Source organism: Cheilinus undulatus, linkage group 13, assembly GCF_018320785.1.
Source record: "Cheilinus undulatus linkage group 13, ASM1832078v1, whole genome shotgun sequence".
NCBI lineage: Eukaryota > Metazoa > Chordata > Actinopteri > Labriformes > Labridae > Cheilinus > Cheilinus undulatus.
The window spans coordinates 815,637-840,636 of record NC_054877.1 but is presented as its reverse complement, the minus strand read 5'-3'; the positions used below and the strand labels follow the sequence as shown (position 1 = coordinate 840,636).

Below are 25,000 nucleotides of genomic sequence, written 5' to 3'. Positions count from 1 at the left end.
AGAGTTTTAAAAAAAGCAGTAAAAACATGATGAAAGTGACAAATATTGGTCATTACTGAACTGATTTAATTATCAAAATAACTGTCAAACAGTTGTCAGCTACAAAGTAAGAGAACATTAGCCAGGATGTTAACACCAACATGAATGATCCAACACTGGTATCATCGCTAAATCACAACTGGGTCTATCAGGGTCCATTCTCTGGGTCTATCAGGGTCCATTCTCTGGGTCTCTCTGGGTCCATTCTCTGGGTTTATCAGGGTCCATTCTCTGGGTTTACGAGGGTCCATTCTCTGGGTCTATCAGGGTCCATTCTCTGGGTTTATCAGGGTCCATTCTCTGGGTTTATCAGGGTCCATTCTCTGGGTTTACGAGGGTCCATTCTCTGGGTCTATCAGGGTCCATTCTCTGGGTTTATCAGGGTCCATTCTCTGGGTTTACGAGGGTCCATTCTCTGGGTCTATCAGGGTCCATTCTCTGGATTTAACAGGGTCCATTCTCTGGGTTTATCAGGGGCCTCACCAGTCCTATTTGGGCCCTTCTGCTGCAGTAGTTTAGATTAGAGAATATCCAGAAGCTCGTGTTGGTCCTCTGAGACACAGGGGTTCATGGCAGTCTGTGAGTCCAGGTCAGGGACTCAGTAATGAGGACTGTGGGTGTGATAAGAATCCGTTGTCCCTGTCCTCTCTCAGCATTGATGCAGACTTGTATATGGAGCCTGCTGGCCTGGTTCTGGGCTCTTAGAGCTCTGACCTCCTTTCTCTGGGCCGTCTCCTCCATGTCAGTAATCAGGCTGACGACAGGGACGTCCTGAGAACGCCTCATTACGATGATGGGACTCTGGATGACTCCACAGACGAGTAGGACGAGGAGTCCAGTAGAGTGGGAGTCAGGTTGATGTTCAGAGAAACGAAGCGTAACTCTGACTTTATTAAACTCTGTTTCACTGATCTGCCCTCCAGGTTTCTCTGAACCTCTCTGCGTGCACATTTCAATGTTCCTACATCATCCTAATTGTTCATGCTGTTAGAATTTTAGAGAGAATTCTCCAGAATGCTTTGACAATTTCAGGAGTTTCAATGGAAATTTTAGGGAATTTGTTCAGATATTTTGGAGAAGGCAGGAATTTTGTCAGGCATTTCATGTGAATTTTAGGGCTGCATTAGCCTTTTACAGAGAGTTTTATTGGAGGTTATCTGGGAAATTTGCTTTGGAATTTGTCTCAGTTTCACAGAATTATTAACCTGACATTCCAGATGGATTTGTTTCACACAGTCATCTGGTAAACCTTCCATAGATAGCATTTAGGAAAGGGCAGAGCCTTTGAAAAAAAAACTCAGAGGGTGATTGGATGAACGTTCTGTCTGTCACATCTTTGCTCCAATCAAAGCAACAAAACACGTGACATAGCCGCTACCGAGGAGTAAACTCCATAGAGAACTGCATAACCCGAACCATGGCGACTGTAGACATGTCAGTACACGACTTTTGGCGTTTTTGAAAAGAAAAAACTCAGTTCTTCTTTTAACCAAGAAATGTTGTCAAGTTTTGATAAAACTGGCACTTTAGCTAACCTTGTAATGCAGATGGATTCTCCTGTTTCCTTGTTTCTCTCTGGTGAATCCATCTCTCAAAGCTCCCCTGAACCTTTTAGGCCCGGTTAGAAAGTGACAGGACCAATCAGCGATGAGGGGCAGTACTTTTGGGTGCACAAGCAGCAACAAGTGACCGGTGCAACTGTAAATAGAAAACAGGAATGTCTCACCCTCTGTCATCCTCCACCTGCACCCCCACAGACGTGAACTTAGATGGGTCCTCTGGGTCTGGAATCTCCTCTGGCCCATCCACCTGGAAAGAACAGACAGGACTAAAGTGAGAAACACTTCTATTTCCTCAAATCGACAGAATCTCTGTGATGAATCAGAAGGAAGAGACTGATTCATGTTAGGTCCCAGGGTCATGTTTGCTAGCGTTACATCATTTACTGTTGCTAAAGAATATCAGCATCTTGACCAGTAACATCTTTCTCCCTACATCCTGGCTTCACAGACATCCACCTAAAGCTGGCCGTTGCTCTTGCAGATGTGATCTGACAACAGCCATGAAGTCTTATAAAACAGGTGTTCCAGTATTTTCTGGATTTCTCTTGGTGCAATCAGGATGAGAGAACCAGTTATAACTAATTATATAAATAATTCAAATTTGTTATTCAGTAAAAGAGTTAGTATGGATTAACTGATGTGAATATAGGGCTTAACTGTACAGGAAGTTCTGCACAAAGACAGTCTGTAAATCCAGAAGAAGAGACAGCCGCTCAGGTCCACTTTAGTTTCTGCTCCATGTGGACACAGTTCATCCTGTTATGATGGATGTTTTTAGACTCCATCATACTAACACATCTACCTACAGCTCAGAGGGTGGCATGGACCTGGGCTCACTGATGCTTCTAGTTTAGAGTTGACTTTAGAGCTCTCCTGAGAACCTGTTCTCAAGCAAGTCCACATGAATCATGTCTGAGACCTCCTCTACAGGACCTGGCCATAGAGCCTGGGTTTTCATTCATACAGATCAAACAGGACCAGATCCTGGAGTCAAGAGTCCTTAGATCCAGGACTAAGTGATGTGTAACGGCCCTGAGTGTGGGTGGTAGGAGTGACTGAGGTGTGGTAAATACCTGTATACCTATGGAGAGACATTTGCCCTTCCTGAACGCCTCTTTCCTGTAGTCATCGTGGTGGATTTCAACTACCGGCGTCCTGGTCAGGATGGGTGTGGGGGTGCTGACGGTCATAGTGCTGTTATTGACATGCTGACTGGCTGGTCCATGGACCTGAATGAGGACAGTGGACCATATGGTCCCATTAGTCACCAGTGCACCAATCAAATATGAAGACTTCATAAATCCTCTAAAGAGCTGTACCTGAGCGTTAGCAGCCTCTATAGCTGCTGTCAGAGCCTTCATGCTGTCGATACTCTCTGTGGAGTTACTGAGACCGGACTGGATGGTCATGTCCCCTCGGGGCCCCTCCTCCTCCATGTAGGCATCCTGGGTCAACAACAGAAAAAGCTTTCAGTGTAGTTTACAAGAAAAAATATATACAGCTGTATTAATGCGACTGTTTAACTCACTTTTCATTCCTACTGTGATGGACTCTAACATGGATAATAGACAGGTGTACTTACCTGAGCAGACTCTGTGCTGCTCTGGACGGTGATGGACTCTAACATAGATAATAGACAGGTGCATTTACCTGAGCGCACTCTGAGTTGCTCTGGACGGTGTTGGACTCTGACATAGATAATAGACAGGTGCATTTACCTGAGCGCACTCTGAGCTGCTCTGGATGGTGATGGACTCTAACATAGATAATAGACAGGTGCATTTACCTGAGCGGACTCTGAGCTGCTCTGGATGGTGATGGACTCTAACATAGATAATAGACAGGTGCATTTACCTGAGCGCACTCTGAGCTGCTCTGGATGGTGATGGACTCTAACATAGATAATAGACAGGTGCATTTACCTGAGCGGACTCTGAGCTGCTCTGGATGGTGATGGACTCTAACATAGATAATAGACAGGTGCATTTACCTGAGCGCACTCTGAGCTGCTCTGGATGGTGATGGACTCTAACATAGATAATAGACAGGTGTACTTACCAGAGCAGACTCTGTGCTGCTCTGGAAGTTGTTCAACTCTAACATGGATAATAGACAGGTGCATTTACCTGAGCGCACTCTGAGCTGCTCTGGATGGTGATGGACTCTAAGATGGATAATAGACAGGTGTACTTACCTGAGCAGACTCTGTGCTGCTCTGGACGGTGATGGACTCTAACATAGATAATAGACAGGTGCATTTACCTGAGCGCACTCTGAGTTGCTCTGGACGGTGTTGGACTCTGACATAGATAATAGACAGGTGCATTTACCTGAGCGCACTCTGAGCTGCTCTGGATGGTGATGGACTCTAACATAGATAATAGACAGGTGCATTTACCTGAGCGGACTCTGAGCTGCTCTGGATGGTGATGGACTCTAACATAGATAATAGACAGGTGCATTTACCTGAGCGCACTCTGAGCTGCTCTGGATGGTGATGGACTCTAACATAGATAATAGACAGGTGTACTTACCAGAGCAGACTCTGTGCTGCTCTGGAAGTTGTTCAACTCTAACATGGATAATAGACAGGTGCATTTACCTGAGCGGACTCTGTGCTGCTCTGGGCGGTGATGGAGATGTATGGCTTAGATGCTGAGGGACAGGTGGTGGTCCTGGGGGGTACAGGTGGAGGTGTTTTCTTATAGGTGGTGATACAGGATGACACTACAGAGGAGACAGAAAAAAGAGAATGAATAACAGAACTGTTGCAAATAGCAGAAAATTCACAAATGCCAGAACTAAAAGAGAAGATTTAAATGTTACAGCCGCTCCAAAGGATCATTATTTCTGTTTAAACTGTTGGAGCTAATTCTGCACAAATCACCGAGCTGTTTGAGAGAGAGAGAACCAGTTTTTATGGCTCTGACCTCCAGTGTTCAGATCCAGTCTGAGGCTTTTTATCCCTGTTTTCTAATAGCCGTATTACTGCTGTATTTTCACTGCTACAGTAAAAAACCCCAATTTTCTTGCAGTCTGGATCCCTGAATGTTTCTTTTTTTTTTCTGTTGACTGCTCTCTCCAACTGTTGTCTTACATAAAGACCAGTGGTCTAAAAATGCCAAACATATAAAGTCGGCCTTGAGGAGAGCAACTCAAAGTTTTTTAGACATTTCTTACATAACCACTGCCTTTACAGCCCACCTGAAGGATGTAAACATGAATTAAAAATAACCCAGTCTGAGGTCCAGATGGATCTACATTGACCTGGATTTCAGTCATTTTACGATGAAGTCTGCCGATGATGTTCTGTGGGACCACAATGCTAAATCAATGCACTAGTCCAAAAAGGTACCTCCCTGAACACATCCTTAAAAAGGTATGTCCCAAGAAAGGTAAGTCTTTAAACAGGTACGTCTCTAAACAGAAACGTCTTTAAAAAGGTACATCTTTAAACAGAAACGTCTCTAAACAGGTGCGTCTCTAAACAGAAACGTCTTTAAAAAGGTACGTCTTTAAACAGGTACGTCTCTAAACAGAAACGTCTTTAAAAAGGTACGTCTTTAAACAGGTAGGTCTTTTAACAGGGACGTCTCGAAACAAAAACGTTTTTAAACAGGTACGTCTCTAAAAAGGTGCGTCTTTAAACAGAAACGTCTTTAAACAGGTGCGTCTTTAAACAGAAACGTTTTTTAAACAGGTACGTCTTCAAACAGGTACATCTTTAAACAGGTACGTCTCTAAACAGGTACATATTTAAACAGAAAAGTCTTCAAACAGGAACGTCTATAAACAGAAACGTCTTTAAACAGAAAGGTCTTTAAACAGGTGCATCTCTAAACAGAAACGTCTTTAAACAGGTACGTCTCTAGACAGAAACGTCTTTAAACAGGTACGTCTTTAGACAGAAACGTTTTTAAACAGAAACGTCTTTAAACAGAAACGTCTTCAGACAGAAACGTCTATAAACAGAAACGTCTTTAAACAGGTACGTCTTTAGACAGAAACGTTTTTTAAACAGGTACGTCTTCAAACAGGTACGTCTTTAAACAGGTACGTCTCTAAACAGGTACGTATTTAAACAGAAACGTCTTTAAACAGAAACGTCTTTAAACAGAAACGTCTTCAAACAGGAACGTCTATAAACAGAAACGTCTTTAAACAGAAAGGTCTTTAAACAGGTGCATCTCTAAACAGAAACGTCTTTAAACAGGTACGTCTCTAGACAGAAACGTCTTCAAACAGGTACGTCTCTAAACAGGTACGTATTTAAACAGAAACGTCTTTAAACAGAAACGTCTTTAAACAGAAACGTCTTCAAACAGAAACGTCTATAAACAGAAACTTCTTTAAACAGGTACGTCTCTAAACAGGTACGTCTCTAAACAGAAACGTCTTCAAACAGGTACGTCTCTAAACAGGTACGTCTTTAAACAGGTACGTCTCTAAACAGGCACGTCTCTAAACAGGTACATCTCTGAACAGAAACGTCTTTAAAAAGGTACGTCTTTAAACAGGTACTTCTCTAACAGAAACGTCTTTAAAAAGGTATGACTCCAAATCAGTACGTCTATAAACAGGTGTGTCTGTAAACAGAAACGTCTTTAAACAGGGACGTCTCTAAACAGAAATGTCTTTAAACAGGTACGTCTCTAAACAGGGACGTCTTTAAACAGGTATGTCTTAAAAAAGGTACGTCTCTAAACAGAAACGTCTTCAAACAGGTGCATCTTTAAACAGAAACGTCTTCAAACAGGCACGGATTTAAACAGGTACGTCTTCAAACAGAAACGTCTTTAAACAGGTGCATCTTTAAACAGAAACGTCTTCAAACAGGCACGGATTTAAACAGGTACGTCTTCAAACAGGTACGTCTCTAAACAGGTACATCTCCAAACAGAAACGTCTTCAAACAGGTACATCTCTAAACAGGTATGTCTTTAAACAGAAACGTCTTTAAACAGGTACGTCTCTAAACAGAAACGTCTTCAAACAGGTACGTCTCTAAACAGGTACGTCTTTAAACAGGTACGTCTCTAAACAGAAACGTCTTTAAACAGGTACGTCTTCAAACAGGTACGTCTCTAAACAGGTACGTCTCTAAACAGGTACGTCTTTAAACAGGTACGTCTCTAAACAGGTACGTCTCTAAACAGGTACGTCTCTAAACAGAAACGTCTTTAAACAGGTGCATCTTTAAACAGAAACGTCTTCAAACAGGCACGGATTTAAACAGGTACGTCTTCAAACAGGTACGTCTCTAAACAGGTACATCTCCAAACAGAAATGTCTTCAAACAGGTACATCTCTAAACAGGTACGTCTCTAAACAGAAACGTCTTCAAACAGGTACGTCTTCAAACAGGTACGTCTCTAAACAGAAACGTCTTTAAACAGGTACGTCTTCAAACAGGTACGTCTCTAAACAGGTACGTCTCTAAACAGAAACGTCTTTAAACAGGTACGTCTTCAAACAGGTACGTCTCTAAACAGGTACGTCTCTAAACAGGTACGTCTTTAAACAGGTACGTCTCTAAACAGAAACGTCTTTAAACAGGTACGTCTTCAAACAGGTACGTCTCTAAACAGGTATGTCTCTAAACAGAAACGTTTTTAAACAGGTACGTCTCTAAACAGGTACGTCTCTAAACAGAAACGTCTTTAAACAGGCACGGATTTAAACAGGTACGTCTTCAAACAGGTACGTCTCTAAACAGGTACATCTCCAAACAGAAACGTCTTAAAACAGGTACGTCTCTAAACAGGTACATCTCCAAACAGAAACGTCTTCAAACAGGTACATCTCTAAACAGGTATGTCTTTAAACAGAAACGTCTTTAAACAGGTACGTCTCTAAACAGAAACGTCTTCAAACAGGTACGTCTCTAAACAGGTACGTCTTTAAACAGGTACGTCTCTAAACAGAAACGTCTTTAAACAGGTACGTCTTCAAACAGGTACGTCTCTAAACAGGTATGTCTCTAAACAGAAATGTCTTTAAACAGGGACGTCTCTAAACAGGTACGTCTTTAAACAGGTACGTCTCTAAACAGGTACGTCTCTAAACAGGTATGTCTCTAAACAGAAATGTCTTTAAACAGGGACGTCTCTAAACAGGTATGTCTTTAAACAGAAACGTCTTCAACAGGTACGTCTCTAAACAGAAACGTCTTTAAACAGGTACGTCTTCAAACAGGTACGTCTCTAAACAGGTATGTCTCTAAACAGTAATGTCTTTAAACAGGTACGTCTTCAAACAGGGACGTCTCTAAACAGGTATGTCTTTAAACAGAAACGTCTTTAAACAGGTACGTCTCTAAACTGAAACGTCTTTAAACAGGTACGTCTCTAAACAGGTATGTCTTTAAACAGAAACGTCTTTAAACAGGTGCGTCTTCAAACAGGTACGTCTCCAAACAGAAACGTTTTTAAACAGGTACGTCTTTAAACAGGTATGTCTTTAAACAGAAACGTCTTTAAACAGGTGCGTCTTTAATCAGAAACGTTTTTTTAAAACAGGAACGTCTTCAAACAGGTACATCTTTAAACAGGTACGTCTCTAAACAGGTACATCTCTAAACAGAAACGTCTTTAAACAGGTACGTCTCTAAACAGGTACGTCTCTAAACAGAAATGTCTTTAAAAAGGTACGTCTCTAAACAGGTACGTCTCTAAACAGAAACATCTTTAAAAAGGTACGTCTCTAAACAGGTACTTCTCTAAACAGAAATGTCTTTAAACAGGTATGTCTCTAAACAGGTAAGTCTTTAAACAGAAACGTCTTTAAACAGGTACGTCTCTAAACAGGTACGTCTCTAAACAGAAATGTCTTTAAAAAGGTACGTCTCTAAACAGGTGTGTCTTTAAATAGAAACATCTTTCAACAGGTGCGTCTTTAAACAGAAATGACTTTAAACAGGTACATCTCTAAACAGAAATGTCTTTAAACAGGTACGTCTCTAAACAGGTATGTCTTTAAACAGAAACTTCTTTAAACAGGCACGTCTCTAAACAGAAATGTCTTTAAACAGGTACGTCTCTAAACAGGTATGTCTTTAAACAGAAACGTCTTTAAACAGAAACGTCTTCAAACAGGTACGTCTTTAGACAGGTATGTCTCTAAACAGAAACGTCTTTAAACAGGTACGTCTCTAAACAGAAACGTCTTTAAACAGGTACGTCTCTAAACAGGTATGTCTTTAAACAGGTACGTCTCTAAACAGAAACGTCTTCAAACAGGTACGTGTCGAAACAGGTACGTCTTTAAACAGGTACGTCTCTAAACAGGTATGTCTTTAAACAGAAACGTCTTTAAACAGGTGCGTCTTTAAACAGAAATGTTTTTTAAACAGGAACGTCTTCAAACAGGTACGTCTTTAAACAGGTACGTCTCTAAACAGGTACGTCTCTAAACAGGTACTTCTCTAACAGAAACGTCTTTAAAAAGGTATGTCTCCAAATCGGTACGTCTATAAACAGGTGCGTCTGTAAACAGAAATGTCTTTAAACAGGTACGTCTCTAAACAGGTATGTCTTTAAACAGGTACGTCTCTAAACAGAAACGTCTTCAAACAGGTACGTGTCGAAACAGGTACGTCTTTAAACAGGTACGTCTCTAAACAGGTATGTCTTTAAACAGAAACGTCTTTAAACAGGTGCGTCTTTAAACAGAAATGTTTTTTAAACAGGAACGTCTTCAAACAGGTAATGCCTTTAAACAGGTACGCCTCTAAACAGGTAATGCCTCTAAACAGGTACTTCTCTAACAGAAACGTCTTTAAAAAGGTATGTCTCCAAATCGGTACGTCTATAAACAGGTGCGTCTGTAAACAGAAATGTCTTTAAACAGGTACGTCTCTAAACAGGGACGTCTCTGAACAGGTACGTCTCCAAACAGAAACGTCTTCAAACAGGTACATCTCTAAACAGGTATGTCTTTAAACAGAAACGTCTTTAAACAGGTACGGCTTTAAACAGGTATGTCTCTAAACAGAAACGTCTTTAAACAGGTACGGCTTTAAACAGGAATGTCTCTAAACAGAAACGTCTTTAAACAGGTACGTCTTCAAACAGGTACGTCTCTAAACAGGTACATCTCCAAACAGAAACGTCTTCAAACAGGTACATCTCTAAACAGGTATGTCTTTAAACAGAAATGTCTTTTAACAGGTACGTCTTCAAACAGGTACATCTCTAAACAGGTACATCTCCAAACAGAAACGTCTTCAAACAGGTACATCTCTAAACAGGTATGTCTTTAAACAGAAACGTCTTTAAACAGGTACGTCTCTAAACAGGTATGTCTTTAAACAGAAACGTCTTCAACAGGTACGTCTCTAAACAGAAACGTCTTTAAACAGGTACGTCTTCAAACAGGTACGTCTCTAAACAGGTATGTCTCTAAACAGAAATGTCTTTAAACAGGTACGTCTTCAAACAGGGACGTCTCTAAACAGGTATGTCTTTAAACAGAAACGTCTTTAAACAGGTACGTCTCTAAACTGAAACGTCTTTAAACAGGTACGTCTCTAAACAGGTATGTCTTTAAACAGAAACGTCTTTAAACAGGTGCGTCTTCAAACAGGTACGTCTCCAAACAGAAACGTTTTTAAACAGGTACGTCTTTAAACAGGTATGTCTTTAAACAGAAACGTCTTTAAACAGGTGCGTCTTTAATCAGAAACGTTTTTTTAAAACAGGAACGTCTTCAAACAGGTACATCTTTAAACAGGTACGTCTCTAAACAGGTACATCTCTAAACAGAAACGTCTTTAAACAGGTACGTCTCTAAACAGAAATGTCTTTAAAAAGGTACGTCTCTAAACAGGTACGTCTCCAAACAGAAACATCTTTAAAAAAGGAACGTCTCTAAACAGGTAAGTCTTTAAACAGAAACGTCTTTAAACAGGTACGTCTCTAAACAGGTACGTCTCTAAACAGAAATGTCTTTAAAAAGGTACGTCTCTAAACAGGTGTGTCTTTAAATAGAAACATCTTTCAACAGGTGCGTCTTTAAACAGAAATGACTTTAAACAGGTACATCTCTAAACAGAAATGTCTTTAAACAGGTACGTCTCTAAACAGGTATGTCTTTAAACAGAAACTTCTTTAAACAGGCACGTCTCTAAACAGAAATGTCTTTAAACAGGTACGTCTCTAAACAGGTATGTCTTTAAACAGAAACGTCTTTAAACAGAAACGTCTTCAAACAGGTACGTCTATAAACAGAAACGTCTTTAAACAGGTACGTCTTTAGACAGGTATGTCTCTAAACAGAAACGTCTTTAAACAGGTACGTCTCTAAACAGAAACGTCTTTAAACAGGTACGTCTCTAAACAGGTATGTCTTTAAACAGGTACGTCTCTAAACAGAAACGTCTTCAAACAGGTATGTCTCTAAACAGGTATGTCTTTAAACAGAAACGTCTTTAAACAGGTGCGTCTTTAAACAGAAATGTTTTTTAAACAGGAACGTCTTCAAACAGGTACGTCTTTAAACAGGTACGTCTCTAAACAGGTACGTCTCTAAACAGGTACTTCTCTAACAGAAACGTCTTTAAAAAGGTATGTCTCCAAATCGGTACGTCTATAAACAGGTGCGTCTGTAAACAGAAATGTCTTTAAACAGGTACGTCTCTAAACAGGGACGTCTTTAAACAGGTACGTCTCTGAACAGGTACGTCTCCAAACAGAAACGTCTTCAAACAGGTACATCTCTAAACAGGTATGTCTTTAAACAGAAACGTCTTTAAACAGGTACGGCTTTAAACAGGTATGTCTCGAAACAGAAACGTCTTTAAACAGGTACGGCTTTAAACAGGAATGTCTCTAAACAGAAACGTCTTTAAACAGGTACGTCTTCAAACAGGTACGTCTCTAAACAGGTACGTCTCTAAACAGAAATGTCTTTAAACAGAAACGTCTTTAAACAGGTACGTCTCTAAACAGAAATGTCTTTAAACAGGTACGTCTTCAAACAGGTACGTCTCCAAACAGAAACGTTTTTAAACAGGTACGTCTTTAAACAGGTATGTCTTTAAACAGAAACGTCTTTAAACAGGTGCGTCTTCAAACAGGTACGTCTCCAAACAGAAACGTTTTTAAACAGGTATGTCTTTAAACAGGTACGTCTCTAAACAGGTACATCTCTAAACAGAAACGTCTTTAAACAGGTACGTCTCTAAACAGAAATGTCTTTAAAAAGGTACGTCTCTAAACAGGTACGTCTCTAAACAGAAACATCTTTAAAAAGGTACGTCTCTAAACAGGTACGTCTCTAAACAGAAATGTCTTTAAACAGGTACGTCTCTAAACAGGTATGCCTTTAAACAGAAATGTCTTTAAACAGGTACGTCTCTAAACAGGTACGTCTCTAAAAAGGTATGTCTCTAAACAGAACATCTTTAAAAAGGTACGTCTCTAAACAGGTACGTCTCTAAACAGAAATGTCTTTAAACAGGTACGTCTCTAAACAGGTATGTCTTTAAACAGAAACGTCTCTAAACAGGTACGTCTCTAAACAGAAATGTCTTTAAACAGGTACGTCTCTAAACAGGTATGTCTTTAAACAGGTACGTCTCTAAACAGGTATGTCTTTAAACAGAAACGTCTCTAAACAGGTACGTCTCTAAACAGAAATGTCTTTAAACAGGTACATCTCTAAACAGAAATGTCTTTAAACAGAAACGTCTCTAAACAGGTACGTCTTTAAACAGAAACGTCTTTAAAAAGGTACGTCTCTAAACAGAACATCTTTAAAAAGGTACGTCTCTAAACAGGTACGTCTTTAAACAGAAACGTCTTCAAACAGGTACGTACCTAAACAGGTATGTCTTTAAACAGGTACGTCTATAAACAGAAACGTCTTTAAACAGGTACGTCCCTAAACAGGTATGTCTTTAAACAGGTGCGTCTTTAAACAGGTACGTACCTAAACAGGTATGTCTTTAAACAGGTACGTCTATAAACAGAAACGTCTTTAAACAGGTACGTACCTAAACAGGTATGTCTTTAAACAGGTACGTCTCTAAACAGAAATGTCTTTAAACAGGTACGTCTCTAAACAGGTATGTCTTTAAACAGAAACGTCTTTAAACAGGTACGTCTCTAAACAGAAATGTCTTTAAACAGGTACGTCTCTAAACAGAAACGTCTTTAAACAGGTACATCTCTAAACAGAAACGTCTTTCAACAGGTGCGTCTTTAAACAGAAACGACTTTAAACAGGTACGTCTCTAAACAGAAACGCTTTAAACAGGTACGTCTCTAAACAGAAACGTCTTTAAAGAGGTACGTTTATAAACAGAAACTTCTCTAAACAGGTATGTCTCTAAACAAAAATGTCTTTAAACAGGTACGTCTCTAAACAGAACATCTTTAAAAAGGTAAGTCTCTAAACAGGTACGTCTCTAAACAGAAATGTCTTTAAAAAGGTATGTCTCTAAACAGAACATCTTTAAAAAGGTCCGTCTCTAAACAGGTACGTCTTTAAACAGAAACGTCTCTAAACAGGTACGTCTCTAAACAGAAATGTCTTTAAACAGGTATGTCTCTAAACAGGTACATCTTTAAAAAGGTACGTCTCTAAACAGGTATGTCTTTAAACAGAAACGTCTTTAAACAGGTACGTCTCTAAACAGGTACATCTTTAAAAAGGTACGTCTCTAAACAGGTACATCTCTAAAAAGAAACGTCTTTAAAAGGGTACGTCTCTAAACAGAACATCTTTAAAAAGGTACGTCTCTAAACAGGTACGTCTTTAAACAGAAATGTCTTTAAAAAGGTACGTCTCTAAACAGATCACTTTAAAAAGGTACGTCTCTAAACAGGTACGTCTCTAAACAGAAATGTCTTTAAACAGGTACGTCTCTAAACAGGTATGTCTTTAAACAGAAACGTCTTTAAACAGGTACGTCTCTAAACAGAAATGTCTTTAAACAGGTACGTCTCTAAACAGAAACGTCTTTAAACAGGTACATCTCTAAACAGAAACGTCTTTCAACAGGTGCGTCTTTAAACAGAAATGTCTTTAAACAGAAACGACTTTAGACAGGTACATCTCTAAACAGAAACGTCTTTAAACAGGTACGTCTTTAAACAGAAACGTCTTTAAACAGAAACGTCTTCAAACAGGTACGTCTCTAAACAGGTACGTCTCTATACAAGTATGTCTTTAAATAGAAACGTCTTTAAACAGGTGCGTCTTTAAACAGAAACGTCTTTAAACAGGTACGTCTCTAAACAGAAACGCTTTAAACAGGTACGTCCTTAAACAGAAACGTCTTTAAAGAGGTACGTTTATAAACAGAAACTTCTCTAAACAGGTAGGTCTCTAAACAGAACATCTTTAAACAGAAACGTCTTTAAAAAGGTACGTCTCTAAACAGAACATCTTTAAAAAGGTACGTCTCTAAACAGAAACGTCTTTAAAGAGGTACGTTTATAAACAGAAACTTCTCTAAACAGGTATGTCTCTAAACAAAAATGTCTTTAAACAGGTACGTCTCTAAACAGAACATCTTTAAAAAGGTACGTCTCTAAACAGGTTTGTTTCTAAACAGAAACGTCTTTAAAAAGGTATGTCTCTAAACAGGTACGTGTCTAAACAGAAATGTCTTTAAAAAGGTATGTCTCTAAACAGAACATCTTTAAAAAGGTACGTCTCTAAACAGGTACGTCTTTAAACAGAAATGTCTTTAAACAGGTACGTCTCTAAACAGGTATGTCTTTAAACAGAAACGTCTCTAAACAGGTACGTCTCTAAACAGAAACTTCTTTAAACAGAAACGTCTTCAAACAGGTACGTACCTAAACAGGTATGTCTTTAAACAGGTACGTCTATAAACAGAAACGTCTTTAAACAGGTACGTACCTAAACAGGTATGTCTTTAAACAGGTACGTCTATAAACAGAAACGTCTTTAAACAGGTACGTACCTAAACAGGTATGTCTTTAAACAGGTGCGTCTTTAAACAGAAACGTCTTTAGACAGGTACGTCTCTAAACAGAAATGTCTTTAAACAGGTACGTCTCTAAACAGAAACGTCTTTAAACAGGTACATCTCTAAACAGAAACGTCTTTCAACAGGTGCGTCTTTAAACAGAAACGACTTTAAACAGGTGCGTCTTTAAACAGAAACGTCTTTAAACAGGCACATCTTTAAACAGGTATGTCGTTAAACAGGTACGTTTATAAACAGAAACGCTTTGAACAGGTACGTCTCTAAACAGAAACGTCTTTAAAGAGGTACGTTTATAAACAGAAACTTCTCTAAACAGGTATGTCTCTAAACAAAAATGTCTTTAAACAGGTACGTCTCTAAACAGAACATCTTTAAAAAGGTACGTCTCTAAACAGGTACGTCTCTAAACAGAAACGTCTTTAAAAAGGTATGTCTCTAAACAGAACATCTTTAAAAAGGTACGTCTCTAAACAGGTACGTCTTTAAACAGAAATGTCTTTAAACAGGTACGTCTCTAAACAGGTATGTCTTTAAACAGAAACGTCTCTAAACAGGTACGTCCCTAAACAGGTATGTCTTTAAAAAGGTGCGTCTTTAAACAGGTACGTACCTAAACAGGTATGTCTTTAAACAGGTACGTCTATAAACAGAAACGTCTTTAAACAGGTACGTACCTAAACAGGTATGTCTTTAAACAGGTACGTCTATAAACAGAAACGTCTTTAAACAGGTACATACCTAAACAGGTATGTCTTTAAACAGCTACGTCTTTAAACAGAAACGTCTTTAAACAGGTACGTCTCTAAACAGGTATGTCTTTAAAAAGGTACGTCTCTAAACAGAAACGTCTTTGAAGAGGTACGTTTATAAACAGAAAATTCTCTAAACAGGTATGTCTCTAAACAAAAATGTCTTTAAACAGGTATGTCTCTAAACAGAACATCTTTAAAAAGGTACGTCTCTAAACAGGTACGTCTTTAAACAGAAATGTCTTTAAACAGGTACGTCTCTAAACAGGTACATCTTTAAACAGAAACGTCTCTAAACAGGTACGTCTCTAAACAGAAATGTCTTTAAACAGGTACGTCTCTAAACAGGTGTGTCTTTAAATAGAAACATCTTTCAACAGGTGCGTCTTTAAACAGAAACGACTTTAAACAGGTATGTCTCTAAACAGAAACGTCTTTAAACAGGTACGTCTCTAAACAGAACATCTTTAAAAAGGTACGTCTCTAAACAGGTACGTCTCTAAACAGAAATGTCTTTAAACAGGTACGTCTCTAAACAGGTATGTCTTTAAACAGAAACGTCTTTAAACAGGTACGTCTCTAAACAGAACATCTTTAAAAAGGTACGTCTCTAAACAGGTACGTCTCTAAACAGAAATGTCTTTAAACAGGTACGTCTCTAAACAGAAACGTCTTTAAACAGGTACATCTCTAAACAGAAACGTCTTTCAACAGGTGCGTCTTTAAACAGAAACGACTTTAAACAGGTGCGTCTTTAAACAGAAACGTCTTTAAACAGGTACATCTTTAAACAGGTATGTCGTTAAACAGGTACGTTTATAAACAGAAACGCTTTGAACAGGTACGTCTCTAAACAGAAACGTCTTTAAAGAGGTACGTTTATAAACAGAAACTTCTCTAAACAGGTATGTCTCTAAACAAAAATGTCTTTAAACAGGTACGTCTCTAAACAGAACATCTTTAAAAAGGTACGTCTCTAAACAGGTACGTCTCTAAACAGAAACGTCTTTAAAAAGGTATGTCTCTAAACAGAACATCTTTAAAAAGGTACGTCTCTAAACAGGTATGTGTCTAAACAGAAATGTCTTTAAAAAGGTATGTCTCTAAACAGAACATCTTTAAAAAGGTACGTCTCTAAACAGGTACGTCTTTAAACAGAAATGTCTTTAAACAGGTACGTCTCTAAACAGGTATGTCTTTAAACAGAAACGTCTCTAAACAGGTACGTCCCTAAACAGGTATGTCTTTAAACAGGTGCGTCTTTAAACAGGTACGTACCTAAACAGGTATGTCTTTAAACAGGTACGTCTATAAACAGAAACGTCTTTAAACAGGTACGTACCTAAACAGGTATGTCTTTAAACAGGTGCGTCTTTAAACAGAAACGTCTTTAAACAGGTACGTCTCTAAACAGGTATGTCTTTAAAAAGGTACGTCTCTAAACAGAAACGTCTTTAAAGAGGTATGTCTCTAAACAGAACATCTTTAAAAAGGTACGTCTCTAAACAGCTACGTCTTTAAACAGAAATGTCTCTAAACAGGTACATCTTTAAACATAAACGTCTCTAAACAGGTATGTCTTTAAATAGAAACGTCTTTAAACAGGTACATCTCTAAACAGGTATGTCTTTAAACAGAAACGTCTTTAAACAGGTACGTCTCTAAACAGAACATCTTTAAAAAGGTACGTCTCTAAACAGGTACGTCTCTAAACAGAAATGTCTTTAAACAGGTACGTCTCTAAACAGGTATGTCTTTAAACAGAAACGTCTTTAAACAGGTACGTCTCTAAACAGAACATCTTTAAAAAGGTACGTCTCTAAACAGGTACGTCTCTAAACAGAAACGTCTTTAAAGAGGTACGTCTCTAAACAGGTTTGTTTCTAAACAGAAACGTCTTTAAAAAGGTATATCTCTAAACAGAACATCTTTAAAAAGGTACGTCTCTAAACAGGTACGTCTTTAAACAGAAATGTCTCTAAACAGGTACATCTTTAAACAGAAACGTCTCTAAACAGGTATGTCTTTAAATAGAAACGTCTTTAAACAGGTACATCTCTAAACAGGTATGTCTTTAAACAGAAACGTCTTTAAACAGGTACGTCTCTAAACAGAACATCTTTAAAAAGGTACGTCTCTAAACAGGTACGTCTCTAAACAGAAATGTCTTTAAACAGGTACGTCTCTAAACAGGTATGTCTTTAAACAGAAACGTCTTTAAACAGGTACGTCTCTAAACAGAACATCTTTAAAAAGGTACGTCTCTAAACAGGTACGTCTCTAAACAGAAATGTCTTTAAACAGGTACGTCTCTAAACAGGTATGTCTTTAAACAGAAACGTCTTTAAACAGGTACGTCTCTAAACAGAACATCTTTAAAAAGGTACGTCTCTAAACAGGTACGTCTCTAAACAGAAATGTCTTTAAACAGGTACGTCTCTAAACAGAACATCTTTAAAAAGGTATGTCTCTAAACAGGTACGTCTCTAAACAGAAATGTCTTTAAACAGGTACGTCTCTAAACAGAACATCTTTAAAAAGGTATGTCTCCAAACAGGTACGTCTTTAAACAGAAACTTCTTTAAACAGAAACGTCTTCAAACAGGTACGTCTATAAACAGAAACGTCTTTAAACAGGTACGTACCTAAACAGGTATGTCTTTAAAACAGGTACGTCTATAAACAGAAACGTCTTTAAACAGGTACGTACCTAAACAGGTATGTCTTTAAACAGGTACGTCTATAAACAGAAACGTCTTTAAACAGGTACGTACCTAAACAGGTATGTCTTTAAACAGGTGCGTCTTTAAACAGAAACGTCTTTAGACAGGTACGTCTCTAAACAGAAATGTCTTTAAACAGGTACGTCTCTAAACAGAAACGTCTTTAAACAGGTACATCTCTAAACAGAAACGTCTTTCAACAGGTGCGTCTTTAAACAGAAACGACTTTAAACAGGTACGTCTCTAAACAGAAACGTCTTTAAACAGGTACGTCTCTAAACAGGTACGTCTCTAAACAGAAATGTCTTTAAAAAGGTACGTCTCTAAACAGAAACATCTTTAAAAAGGTACGTCTCTAAACAGGTACGTCTCTAAACAGGTACGTCTCTAAACAGAAACGTCTTTAAACAGGTACATCTCTAAACAGAAACGTCTTTCAACAGGTGCGTCTTTAAACAGAAACGACTTTAAACAGCTACATCTCTAAACAGAAACGTCTTTAAACAGGTACGTCTTTAAACAGAAACGTCTTTAAACAGGTACGTCTCTAAACAGGTACGTCTCTATACAGGTATGTCTTTAAATAGAAACGTCTTTAAACAGGTGCGTCTTTAAACAGAAACGTCTTTAAACAGGTACATCTTTAAATAGAAACGTTTTTAAACAGGTACGTCTCTAAACAGAAACGCTTTAAACAGGTACGTCTCTAAACAGAACATCTTTAAAAAGGTACGTCTCTAAACAGAAACGTCTTTAAAGAGGTACATTTATAAACAGAAACTTCTCTAAACAGGTATGTCTCTAAACAAAAATGTCTTTAAACAGGTACGTCTCTAAACAGAACATCTTTAAAAAGGTACGTCTCTAAATAGGTACGTCTTAAACAGAAACGTCTTTAAAAAGGTACGTCTCTAAACAGAACATCTTTAAAAAGGTACGTCTCTAAACAGGTACGTCTTTAAACAGAAATGTCTTTAAAAAGGTACGTCTCTAACCAGAACATCTTTAAAAAGGTACGTCTCTAAACAGGTATGTTTCTAAACAGAAACGTCTTTAAAAAGGTACTTCTCTAAAAAGGTACGTCTCTAAACAGGTACGTCTTTAAACAGAAACTTCTTTAACAGAAACGTCTTCAAACAGGTACGTCTATAAACAGAAACGTCTTTAAACAGGTACGTACCTAAACAGGTATGTCTTTAAACAGGTACGTCTATAAACAGAAATACTTTAAACAGGTACGTCCCTAAACAGGTATGTCTTTAAACAGGTACGTCTATAAACAGAAATACTTTAAACAGGTACGTCCCTAAACAGGTATGTCTTTAAACAGGTGCGTCTTTAAACAGAAACGTCTTTAGACAGGTACGTCCCTAAACAGGTATGTATTTACACAGAAATGTCTTTAAACGGGTACGTTTTTAAACAGAAACGTCTTCAAGCAGATACGTCTATAAACAGAAACGTCTTTAAACAGGTACGTCTCTAAACAGAAACGTCTTCAAACAGAAACGTCTTCAAGCAGGAACGTCTATAAACAGAAACGTCTTTAAACAGGTACGTCCCTAAACAGGTACGTATTTAAACAGAAACGTCTTTAAACAGGTACGTCTCTAACCAGAAACGTCTTTAAACGGGTACGTCTTTAAACAGAAACGTCTTTAAACAGGTACGTCTGTAAACAGAAACGTCTCTAAACAGGTACGTCTCTAGACAGAAACGTCTCTAAACAGAAATGTCTTTAAAAAGGTACGTCTCTATACAGAAACGTCTTTTAACAGAAACATCTTTAAACAGAAACGTCTTTAAAAAAGTATGTCTCTAAACAAGTACGTCTCTAAACAGGTACGTCTCTAAACAGGTAAGTCTCTAAACAGGTACGTCTCTAAACAGAAACGTCTTGAAAAAGGTACGTCTCTAAACAGGTACGTCTCTAAACAGAAATGTCTTTAAAAAGGTACGTCTCTAAACGGGTACGTCTCTAAACAGAAACGTCTCTAAACAGGTACGTCTTTAAACAGAAACGTCTCTAAACAGGTACGTCTCTAAACAGAAACGTCTCTAAACAGGTACGTCTCTAAACAGAAACGTCTCTAAACAGGTACGTCTCTAAACAGAAATGTCTTTAAAAAGGTACTTCTCTAAAAAGGTATGTCTCTAAACAGGTACGTCTTTAAACAGAAACGTCTTTCAACAGGTACGTCTCTAAATCCCAGATGGATTTGTTTCACAAATCCATCTGGGAAAGCTTCAATAGGAAACGTTTGAGAAAAGGCAGAGGCTTTGAAAAAAACTTGGATCGTGATTGGTTGAACGTAACCCCCGACTCTGCCGTGCCTGGAAGTACTGCCCCTTGTCGCTGATTGGTCCTCTCACTTTCTAACCGGGCCCAAACGGTTCAGACAGGAGCTTAACAAGATGGATTCGCCATCGAAAAACAAGGAAATGGGCGTATCCATCTGCTTTGCAAGGTTAGGTATTCTATTCATAATGAAATTACCAAAAATAAGTCACTGTTGTGTTGCCTGTGGTTGTCTTTGTCTCTCAGAATTTTTGCCATGATCTGGAACGTTCCAGTGTGTCAAATCTGGAACTAATCAGAAATCAGGACAGGGGCTGACACTCTACAGGTTTGTTAGTCTAGTATTCAGCTCAGGTAATGGAACACATGCTGGTTCAACAGTCTTGGTCCTGGACTGCTTTGTCCTCTAATGAACATCCTCCAGACCTGATTTAGGCACATGGACTACCTGTCCAGGTACCCTCCCAGCTGACCTCCTTCTCCTTATTTTAAGGACTTTATTTCCTCTTCAGAAGAACGGCCCAGCCTGCAGACGTCTTCCTCTTCTGCTTTATTACTCAGCACTAACTCCATGTTTGATTTGGTTTAAATCAACTCCTTTAGTTGATTAGAAAAATTGTTCTAACTTAATTCCTTAACTGATGTGGTTTAGCAGAGTGAGATCTGAGAGGAGGGATCATTACCTTCGTGATTATTGACCTAATCCAGTTAACAGTCTGGATAAATGAATGTCTGTTTGGAGGATTGGTGCTCTGAAACCACAGCCTGGTGGAGCTGTTACTGAGCGCGCTCAGACCCTGCAGGAGTAAATCCATCTCTCCTCATTATGACACAGAGCTTTTTCATTGAATCCTTATCTGCTTTGTTTGATGATCTGTAAGCTCTCTTCTCTGATAGCCAGTGGCTCCATAAAGTTCAGAAAGAACCATGTAAAGACATTTATTCACGCCTGTGTCCATAAATATCAGCAGGCCTGAGGCAGGGATGGAGAGCTCCTGCTGATAAATCTACACATCAATGCGCCGATGGGACGAGGGCACAGACAGAGGAGCAGCTTATTCTCATGTTATCAGTCCTGTATTTAAATGTTAGGTCACTGCTGTCAAACAGCAGGATCAGAGAGCTGGAGGAGGCTAAAGTAAGCCCTACATCTGTGCCAGCCTGATGATGATTAATGCTTCATTCTGGTCATTTTACAGAAAAAAGTCTGACTGGAGCACAAACTTGAACTACTTTTTAGTACATTTTGTGCAGTGAAAATACAGCAACATTGCCTTTTATCGCTTATGCCAATCATCAAATAACTCCACAGGGATGATCACACATTGATCCTGAATACATTCATATATGAATATCATTACTTTGTCACAGCGCCCCCTACTGGCATTTGGACACTTCTACCTCTGATGTTTTACATTTTCTGTTTAATATTCAGCTCCTGTCCAGCATTCATCCCAGGCTTTTGATTTTTGGTTTTCATGAGAGTCATCATGAGACCTACAAAAAAGCCTCATGGACCCATGTCCAAATCCCAACAGGAAGTCCACCAGCTTCATCCCAATTTCAAAATTAGGCATTTTTTATGGTGCAAAATGTCTTCAACCAGTTATAACTTTAGTAAACAACATTCTCTGATCTTTTTCTTGCAGGACACTGGTATCACACTGAAGATGCTCAAATGCAAACATCTCATCATAGCGCCCTCCACTGGCAACAGGAAGTGATATAAATGGGTCATAACTGGATTCCTCTTAATGCGTTTGACCTACTGAGCTCTGATTGTGAAAGAAAGAGCTCAATAACTGACCACAACACAAAACATGTTTCACTGAAGGAGAATAATCCTGGTGGAGAGAGGTAGATTAGCAGTGAGCCTTCCTCCTCCTCCTCCTCCTCCTCCTCTCTTCTTGTCTTTCCAGTGTTTCAGCAGAATGTTCTGGTAGCTGTCGGACAGGGTCAGGGCAGCTCGTCACTGCTTTCTGATGAATCAGCAGAAGTCTAAAGGTTCAGCGGGGCCTCCTTTTAGCCTCCTGCTCTCTGATGTCAGCTCCTTTGACTGGCATGAAGAGAGCTCCCTCCACAGCGCCTCTGCCCTCCTATCAGCTCTCTACACCGCGGTCCGTCTGTGGATCGGCTCAGCAAACCCAGCAGAGGTTCCGGGGTAACCACTGAGTGACTAACTGATGGTTTATATGATCCACTTTACAAGGAGGCACTGAACAGGTACCAGTGAGACATCAGTGTGGGCTGTGACTGACACGCTGGACAATAACAACAGGCATTAAGCACCATTAAAAAAAGCCTTATTTTGAAAAGGAAATGAAGCTGGTGGACTTCCTGTTTGGGGTATGGGTCCAAGAGGCCATAGTAGCCGGAGATATGATGCAGGTATCCAACAGAGGTCCAGACAGTTGGTGCTAGTCTCACAGTTAGTGAAATGGGGATCAGCTGAGGTCAGTGAATATGTCGAAGTCATGGGGTCATCAGTATTCCTGGCTACTATTACACCATGAAGACAAAAGAACACTCAGAGAAAAGGTAATTGAAAAGTCTAAGTCAGAGGATGGAGACAGAAACATCTCCAAGTCTCTGAATATCCCCCAGACTTTACTTAAATCCATCATGAAGAAATGAAGGAATATGTCACGTGTAAATCTGCCTAGATCAGACCGTCCTCACAAACTGAGTGGGCGTTCGAGAAGGAGACTAGTGAGAGAGGCCACCAAGACACCTATGACTACTCTGAGGGAGTTTCAAGCTTCAGCAGCTGAGATGGAGAGACTCTGCAGACAACAACTGTTGGCCGGGTTCTTCACCAGTCAGAGCTTTATGGGAGAGTGGCTAAGAGAAAGACACTGTTGAAGAAAACTCAGATTCAATCTGGACTAGAGTTCACCAGAAGGACTGTGGGAGACTCCATGGTCAAGAGGAAGAAAGATAAGACGCCAAACACTGACATCACCACAAACACACCATCCCCACTGTGGAGGGGGCAGCACCACGCTGGGGGGATGCTTCTCAGCAGCATCACACTGTGGGGATGCTTCTCAGCAGCATCACACTGTGGGGATGCTTCTCAGCAGCATCACACTGTGGGGATGCTTCTCAGCAGCATCACGCTGTGGGGATGCTTCTCAGCAGCATCACGCTGTGGGGATGCTTCTCAGCAGCATCACGCTGTGGGGATGCTTCTCAGCAGCATCGCACTATGGGGATGCTTCTCAGCAGCATCGCACTGTGGGGATGCTTCTCAGCAGCATCGCACTGTGGGGATGCTTCTCAGCAGCATCGCGCTGTGGGGATGCTTCTCAGCAGCATCGCGCTGTGGGGATGCTTCTCAGCAGCATCGCGCTGTGGGGATGCTTCTCAGCAGCATCGTGCTGTGGGGATGCTTCTCAGCAGCATCGTGCTGTGGGGATGCTTCTCAGCAGCATCGTGCTGTGGGGATGCTTCTCAGCAGCATCGTGCTGTGGGGATGCTTCTCAGCAGCATTCACACTGTGGGGATGCTTCTCAGCAGCATCACGCTGTGGGGATGCTTCTCAGCAGCATCACACTGTGGGGATGCTTCTCAGCAGCATCACACTGTGGGGATGCTTCTCAGCAGCATCATGCTGTGGGGATGCTTCTCAGCAGCATCACGCTGTGGGGATGCTTCTCAGCAGCATCACACTATGGGGATGCTTCTCAGCAGCATCGCACTGTGGGGATGCTTCTCAGCAGCATCACACTGTGGGGATGCTTCTCAGCAGCATCGTGCTGTGGGGATGCTTCTCAGCAGCATCACGCTGTGGGGATGCTTCTCAGCAGCATCGTGCTGTGGGGATGCTTCTCAGCAGCATCGTGCTGTGGGGATGCTTCTCAGCAGCATCGTGCTGTGGGGATGCTTCTCAGCAGCATCATGCTGTGGGGATGCTTCTCAGCAGCATCGCGCTGTGGGGATGCTTCTCAGCAGCATCGTGCTGTGGGGATGCTTCTCAGCAGCATCGTGCTGTGGGGATGCTTCTCAGCAGCATCGTGCTGTGGGGATGCTTCTCAGCAGCATTCACACTGTGGGGATGCTTCTCAGCAGCATCACGCTGTGGGGATGCTTCTCAGCAGCATCACACTGTGGGGATGCTTCTCAGCAGCATCGTGCTGTGGGGATGCTTCTCAGCAGCATCATGCGGTGGGGATGCTTCTCAGCAGCATCATGCAGTGGGGATGCTTCTCAGCAGCATCATGCAGTGGGGATGCTTCTCAGCAGCTAGACCTGGTCTAAATACAACAAGGGGAATGTTCTGGAGTGGCTGAGTCAAAGCTTAGGTCTCAATCCAACAGAGAATTAGTGTCTGGACTTGAAAAGAACTGTTCACACCTGATCCCTGATCAACCTGACAGAGCTTGTATTAATTTCTTGTCAAAAAATCAAAGTTATATCGACTATGAGTGTTTTAGAAAATTAATAAAAGAGTGGTGAGGGGGTGAATAATTTCATAGGGACTGAATAACACAGATGTGGTCATTTCTCCTTATTCTTTGACCATCTAAGCCCCTCCCCCTTTAGCTGACCATCCACATATCTTCACATCAGAGATGTATTTATGAGAACAGGGGAGTTTGTAGGCCCTGAGATCTGAATGGAGCCCTGGTTCTGCCTTTCTTGAGAGTAAATGTCACAAACATGAC

The 25,000-nt window shown here is 40.2% G+C and overlaps 1 protein-coding gene across 1 annotated transcript in view; it reads right to left on the bottom strand.

The window, feature by feature from the left end:
- LOC121520456 (disks large-associated protein 1-like) overlaps positions 1–25,000 on the bottom strand; it is a 192,657-nt gene that overhangs the window by 21,886 nt on the left and 145,771 nt on the right. The window contains exons 7-10 of the mRNA XM_041803916.1: positions 4,204–4,328; positions 2,921–3,046; positions 2,675–2,830; positions 1,766–1,848 (exon numbers count right to left, since the gene is read on the bottom strand). Of these exons, the coding sequence (XP_041659850.1) occupies positions 1,766–1,848; positions 2,675–2,830; positions 2,921–3,046; positions 4,204–4,328 (490 nt within the window). The remainder of the gene's footprint in view (positions 1–1,765; positions 1,849–2,674; positions 2,831–2,920; positions 3,047–4,203; positions 4,329–25,000) is intronic.